We start from the raw sequence: 6,561 nt of genomic DNA on the forward strand, positions 1-6,561 counted from the left end.
AAGGGAAAGGAAGGGAAAGGAAGGGAAAGGATGTGAGGACGTATTGTACAAAGGGGGGGAGAGGACAGAAAGTGGCAGGAGCCCAGATATGGAAACAGGGGGGCATGACTGTGATGATCTTTATGATTTCTTTCCATCCCACACCATGAAATGATGCTATATTGTGTGGATACCACTACAGCAGCAAACGGAGGTACAGTGTGTGCCACCATAGAGCAAGTAACTCAAATAACTCTGGAAGATAATGCAAGAAAACAAGTATAAAACTGACTGAAGTATGCCACAGACTATGAGGTCACCAGCACTGAGGTGATTAAAAGCTGACTTCTGTTATTTATTATTTTTCTCTCCCTAATTGCATGTTAATTGTCAAGGGAAATTAAGATCTCTCAGCTAAGAATTGCCTGGTAGCTTATAAATATCTCCTGGTCCGTGCAGTTCCCAGTCCCTGCCAGGAAAGCTGCAGAAGGCGGGTGAGTGTTTGGGGTTTGTGCAGAGCTTTTCAGGTCTTGAGGCTCTCACTCACCATGCACGTGCCTTGCCCATGGCAAACAGCCCGTGCCTCTGCTTACAGGAGCAGGCAGCGTGCTTCAGAACAAAGCTTCTGCAGGGCGGGACGGTTGCTGGCAATGACTTTGCATTGCCTCTGTGCCCACTGACAGCTTCACTTTGGGCTGGTTCTCCTCTGGCGTGCTGGGCTGAACGTGCTTTGGAGATGGGAGCATGTCATGGAGCACTCTCCCAGCTCAGATGAGTGTTTGCTGATAACCACATCACCCCAAGGCTGTTTGGTGCTTTTTTACAGGATGTAAGTGCCATCGGAAAAGGCAAGAGACAAGAAGGGACTCATGTCTTCTCTGAACTCCACCTCACTCTCCCACCCTCCCTCTTTCCTCCTGCTTGGCATTCCTGGGCTGGAGAAGGAGCAGTTCTGGATTGCCTTCCCCTTCTGCATCATGTACGCCATCGCTGTGCTGGGGAACATCATCCTTCTCATCATCATCAAGACAGAGTCCAGCCTGCACGAGCCCATGTACCTCTTCCTGGCCATGCTGGCCTTCACTGACCTGGTCCTCTCTACATCCATGCTACCCAAAATGCTGGCCATCTTCTGGTGGGGCTCCGGGGAGATTGGCTTTGTTTCCTGCCTTGTTCAGTTGTTTTTCATCCACAGCTTCTCAGCAGTGGAGTCGGGTGTGCTCATGGCCATGGCCTTGGATCGCTATTTTGCCATTTGCTATCCCCTGCGGCACTCCAGCATCCTCTCCATGCCCGTGGTGACCGCTCTCGGGAGCCTGGTGCTGCTTCGTGGTGTCCTCCTTGTGGCTCCTGGATGCTTCCTGCTCCATAGGCAGGCTTTCTGCCAGCATCGTGTCATCTCCCATTCCTACTGTGAACACATGGCCGTGGTGAAGCTGGTATGTGAGGACACCAGAGTCAATGCCGCCTATGGCATCTTTGTGGCATTTGCAGTGACAGTGTTTGACATTACCGTGATTGTTGTGTCCTACACTATGATCCTGCGGGCTGTACTGAGGCTGTCATCCTCTGACACTCAGCACAAGGCCTTTAACACATGTGTATCCCACGTCTGTGTCATCCTTACATTCTATGTCCCTGTCCTGTTCACATCTCTCACCCACCGTTTTGGACACAGCATCCCTCAGCACATCCATATATTGGTGGCCCATCTCTACATGGTGGTGCCTCCCACATTAAACCCCATCATTTATGGGGTGAGAACCAAGCAACTCAAGGACAAGATAGTTGTCCTCTTCCAGAGGAAGGGAATCTGACCTGTGCCTCTATGCCACAATCTGTGCTCATGTTTTATAGGGAACCCTGGTAATTTTACCATGTTATTGCTGTGACTCTTTGTTCTGGGAGAAACTTGACTTTAATACGTGGAGCACATGGAAGGCATTCTTGCAGAGATTGCTAGATTTTCTTTTCCTTCTCTGTTCCTGAGTATCTCAGAAGGAGCTGCAGCAGTATGTCTCATGTTCAGGGTGTTCTCTGCACTATGTGAAAATAAACCCTTGGAAAAATAGCAGAATTTCTCCCTGTTGACGTGAAACACAATTTACCTAATCACTGCTCTGTATTTGAGAAAGGAAGGAGGTTGTATGTGGTGAAGGTCGGATGGGGTCCCACATTTAGGTGTTCAATCTCTAACTTGTTCCAGACCTATACTGTTTGCAATGTGAGCAGTATTATCAGGTGCAGACGGCATCTCCAACCTGGGTTGGCAGTTCTCAGAGCTGTCCTTGACAACAGGGGCAGCCCACGAGGAGGCTCCGGTCACTGCTCTCTCTCCCTGAGCAGAATACCAGTGGAGAGGCAGGAATATTGCCAGAGCAGGTCAGCAAATTCATCCACCATTTCTTCCTTTACATCAGGCAAGGCCAACCCGTAGACTGCTGACTGCATTTGCCCTATACAAGGTAGAACTTAGGTTCATTCCCTGATGCCAAGCCAACATGACAGCAGCTCTCTCCTGTCACGTGGCTCTGGGTGCACATCCATCACTCAGCCACAGCCAAAACATCAGCCCGAGACAATTCCTCCTCACTCAGTACAGCCCAGGCTGAAAGTAGGACTCCCTGCTCTAAAACACTGCACGTCATTTCTGCCACTGTGCTGGCACTTGTCAGCATTGCACTCCACATCAAACTTCCACCTCATGGAACACGTGTGCTTGGTGCTGTCTGGACTTTGAGATAAGTGCTCCTTGTCCGCGTGCTATATACTACCGCCATGAGAGCTCATTTCCTCCAGTATCTCTCTCCACAGCTGTCCGATGGCCTGGCTGCCACACAATTTCCTCATGAGGACACCTCTCCTTCACTCTGCCAGGTAGAGAGGGACTGTCCCCTTTGTCCCGTGGTACCGACAACATTCCCTATCCTAGAGAGGGATCCCAGCTGCCTGGCTTCTTCCTTCTCGATCCACTCTGTTGGCCCCATGTTCCCAACACTGGAGCAGCCAGGAGACACGGGGCTCGCCGGAATACTGGCTGAAATCTTTGCACAAAATTTGCAGCTGCATCAGGGATAAGTATTGGATGGTTACTGACCCTTTTACGTTGTCTTCCTCTTCTTGTTGCCCTCCTTCTTTCCCTTGTGAATGGCCCTGTGATGAAGTAGACTTCTTCATTGACACGGTGTTATCTGTGACAGTGACACAAGGGAAAAAGAGAAGGGAGAGAGAGAGAAAAAAAAACAACTGAGCCATCAGTGTCCCCCCATCCGAGCAGAGCCGTGGGCTCCGGGGGGAGAAACGAAGGAAATAGATGGGTCTACAAAAAAAATAAAAACAACAACTGCATGATTTGAGAAGGAAGGGTAACTTTACTAAGTCTAATAAAATCAAACAATTGAGAGAGGAAGTTTCCAAAGCAAATCTGAGAGCTTACGTTAGGGAAGAACTGCAGGGGAAGCACACGTGCTGAATCTCCACTCTGCTGCCAAGAGAGAGCATCCTGGTGTCCAGTGTGGAGCTCCAGCCCTCTGATGCTCCCCAGCAGCATTAACTCCTTAACTGCTGCATGATGCTCTGATGTGGAATAACGGTGTCAAAACCAAAAAAACACAACATTCATTGTCTTCCTCCTTGCTAGTAGGAATTTCTTCCCCTACTAAGCCAGCTGACATTTGCATCCGTTGCTTCTTCTTGGGGACATGGGCGATGAATGCTGGCACGTCCTGGCAGCATGGCTCAGGCCCAGGAGTTGGGTGTCACAACTCACAAGAACAAAATGAGATCCACGGGAGTTTTCATACTTTTCAGGGTGCTCTACAGTGTGCTGATTGGTGCTCCATAAAGTCCAATAGCATTTACCAGGAGCAGAAATCGGGCACACAGGTCAGTAGGTCTCACGGAGAACCCCATGCAGTATTGAGAAAAATATGGGCAGGGTTGGATGTACACTCTTTGGGCCACAGCTGGCTTCAGGAGGAAGGGGAACATACTCAGTTCACATGCAAGAGGCAGAAAAAAGAGAAGGGGTGGGATAAGGAGAGAGAGGCAGGGGAGGGAAGCATGGGTGAATGGTTTGCAGACAGGTGGGGAGAGGACAGAAAGTCGTAGGAGGCACATATGGCACCAAGGGGACACGACTCTGATGATCTTTAACCCACACTACGTATCATTTCCAACCCACACCACACAATGATTCTCTATTGCATGGACAACACTACAACAGCACAGGGAGGTACAGTGTGTGCCACTATACAGCAAGTAACTCAAATAACTCTGCAAGATACTGCAAGAAAACAGACATAAAACTGACCCAAGCATGCTGCAGACTGTGATGTCACCAGCACTGAGGTGATTAAAAGTTAACTTCTATTGTTTATTATTATTATCACCATAATTGCTCATTAATTGTCAAGGGAAATTCAGAACTCTGCTAAGAATTGCCTGGTAGCTTATAAATATCTCCTGGTCCGTGCAGTTCCCAGTCCCTGCCAGGAAAGCTGCAGAAGGCGGGTGAGTATTTGGGGTTTGTGCAGAGCTTTTCAGGTCTTGAGGCTCTCACTCACCATGCACGTGCCTTGCCCATGGCAAACAGCCCGTGCCTCTGCTTACAGGAGCAGGCAGCGTGCTTCAGAACAAAGCTTCTGCAGGGCGGGACGGTTGCTGGCAATGACTTTGCATTGCCTCTGTGCCCACTGACAGCTTCACTTTGGGCTGGTTCTCCTCTGGCGTGCTGGGCTGAACGTGCTTTGGAGATGAGAGGGTGTCAGTGGAACACTCTCCCAGGTCAGCCGGGCCCAGGAGCAATCCGCTTTGATGATGTTGATCATATCATCTCAAAGTTGTTTGGTGCTTTTTTACAGGATGCAAGAGCTATCTGAAAAGGCAAGAGACAAGAAGGGACTCATGTCTTCTCTGAACTCCACCACCCAGTCCCACCCTCCCTCTTTCCTCCTGCTTGGCATTCCTGGGCTGGAGAAGGAGCAGTTCTGGATTGCCTTCCCCTTCTGCATCATGTACGCCATCGCTGTGCTGGGGAACATCATCCTTCTCATCATCATCAAGACAGAGTCCAGCCTGCACGAGCCCATGTACCTCTTCCTGGCCATGCTGGCCTTCACTGACCTGGTCCTCTCTACATCCATGCTACCCAAAATGCTGGCCATCTTCTGGTGGGGCTCCGGGGAGATTGGCTTTGTTTCCTGCCTTGTTCAGTTGTTTTTCATCCACAACTTCACAGCAGTGGAGTCGGGTGTGCTCATGGCCATGGCCTTGGATCGCTATTTTGCCATTTGCTATCCCCTGCGGCACTCCAGCATCCTCTCCATGCCCGTGGTGACCGCTCTCGGGAGCCTGGTGCTGCTGCGGGGAGTCCTCATGGTGAGTCCCACGTGCTTCCTGCTCCATAGGAAGGCTTTCTGCCAGCACCGTGTCATCTCCCATTCCTACTGTGAACACATGGCCGTGGTGAAGCTGGTATGTGAGGACACCAGAGTCAATGCCACCTATGGCATCTTTGTGGCATTTGCTGTGGCAACGTTTGACCTTACCGTGATTGTTGTGTCCTACACTATGATCCTACGAGTAGTACTGAGGCTGCCATCCTCTGACACTCAGCACAAGGCCTTTAACACATGTGTATCCCACGTCTGTGTCATCCTTACATTTTATGTTCCTGCCCTGTTCACATCTCTCACGCACCGGTTTGGACACAGCATCCCTCAGCACTTCCATATATTGGTGGCTAACCTCTACATGGTGGTGCCCCCCACGTTAAACCCCATCATTTATGGGGTGAGAACCAAGCAACTCAAGGACAAGATAGTTGTCTTCTTCCAGAGGAAGGGAATCTGACCCATCTCGATGTGCCACAAATGGTTCTCATGATCTACTGATGACTTCCATAAATTGGAACTGTTAATGCTGTCACTCTTTGTTCCAGGAAATGCCCTTCCTACCTTCATGGAGTACATGGTGAGCATTCTTGCTTGGGTTTCTTTTCCTAGTACTGTGTTTGTAAGGTTGTCAGAACAACTTTCACTCTGGCTTTTACACTGTTAGGCGACGTAGAACTCGCATCCATCACAACTTACCCTCCTCAGTGTTAAAATGCCTTCACTATTGGGCAAATAAATATTCGTTTAACATGAGCTGGCAAACATTTACAAATGTTTTCAGTCTGACTGTAAGACTGAGTGTCTCCAAAAGATTTCCCTCTAGCAGCCCCTATCAGGCAGAGTGTTCTCTGGGCTGTGTGAATGCACTCAGATGTGAATGACAGCCACCCTTGCACAGGGAATTGAGAAAATTGGTTGTTGTGCTCTATATTACGTTATATAATCTATTATATTATATCCATATGTTATTTATTGAAAATTAGAAAACCAAAAGCCCAGCTTGAACTCAAATTGGCTGCTGGGGTAAAAGGGAAAATGAAACTCTTACAGATATATTAGTAGTACGAGGCGGACCAAGGAGTATCTCCATTCTGGCAATCCTGACAAGACTGTGCTCCATGAACACCCTCAGCTCAACTCATTGCCTCAGGTTCTGGATACCTCTCCCCGTTGGGGCCATTTGGCT

At 49.2% G+C, this 6,561-nt stretch overlaps 2 protein-coding genes across 2 annotated transcripts; both read left to right on the forward strand.

The window, feature by feature from the left end:
- The first annotated feature begins 797 nt into the window (after positions 1-797).
- Positions 798-1,796, forward strand: LOC136054418 (olfactory receptor 52R1-like). Its single transcript, XM_065745686.1, has one exon. It carries the CDS (start codon positions 849-851, stop codon positions 1,794-1,796), a length of 948 nt encoding a protein of 315 aa, XP_065601758.1. The 5' UTR covers positions 798-848.
- A 3,088-nt stretch (positions 1,797-4,884) lies between these two features.
- LOC136054417 (olfactory receptor 52R1-like) lies at positions 4,885-5,832 on the forward strand. The gene has a single exon (XM_065745685.1). The coding sequence runs from the start codon at positions 4,885-4,887 to the stop codon at positions 5,830-5,832; it is 948 nt and encodes a 315-aa protein (XP_065601757.1).
- Positions 5,833-6,561: the final 729 nt, after the last annotated feature.

Source organism: Cyrtonyx montezumae, unplaced genomic scaffold (genome assembly GCF_038088225.1).
Source record: "Cyrtonyx montezumae isolate F1298 unplaced genomic scaffold, pur_monq_1.0 scaffold_37, whole genome shotgun sequence".
Classification (NCBI taxonomy): Eukaryota; Metazoa; Chordata; class Aves; order Galliformes; family Odontophoridae; genus Cyrtonyx; species Cyrtonyx montezumae.

Coding starts and splice junctions, on each gene's coding strand:
- LOC136054417 (XM_065745685.1), top strand. CDS start 4,885: ATGTCTTCTCTGAACTCCACCACCCAGTCCCACCCTCCCTCTTTCCTC.
- LOC136054418 (XM_065745686.1), top strand. CDS start 849: ATGTCTTCTCTGAACTCCACCTCACTCTCCCACCCTCCCTCTTTCCTC.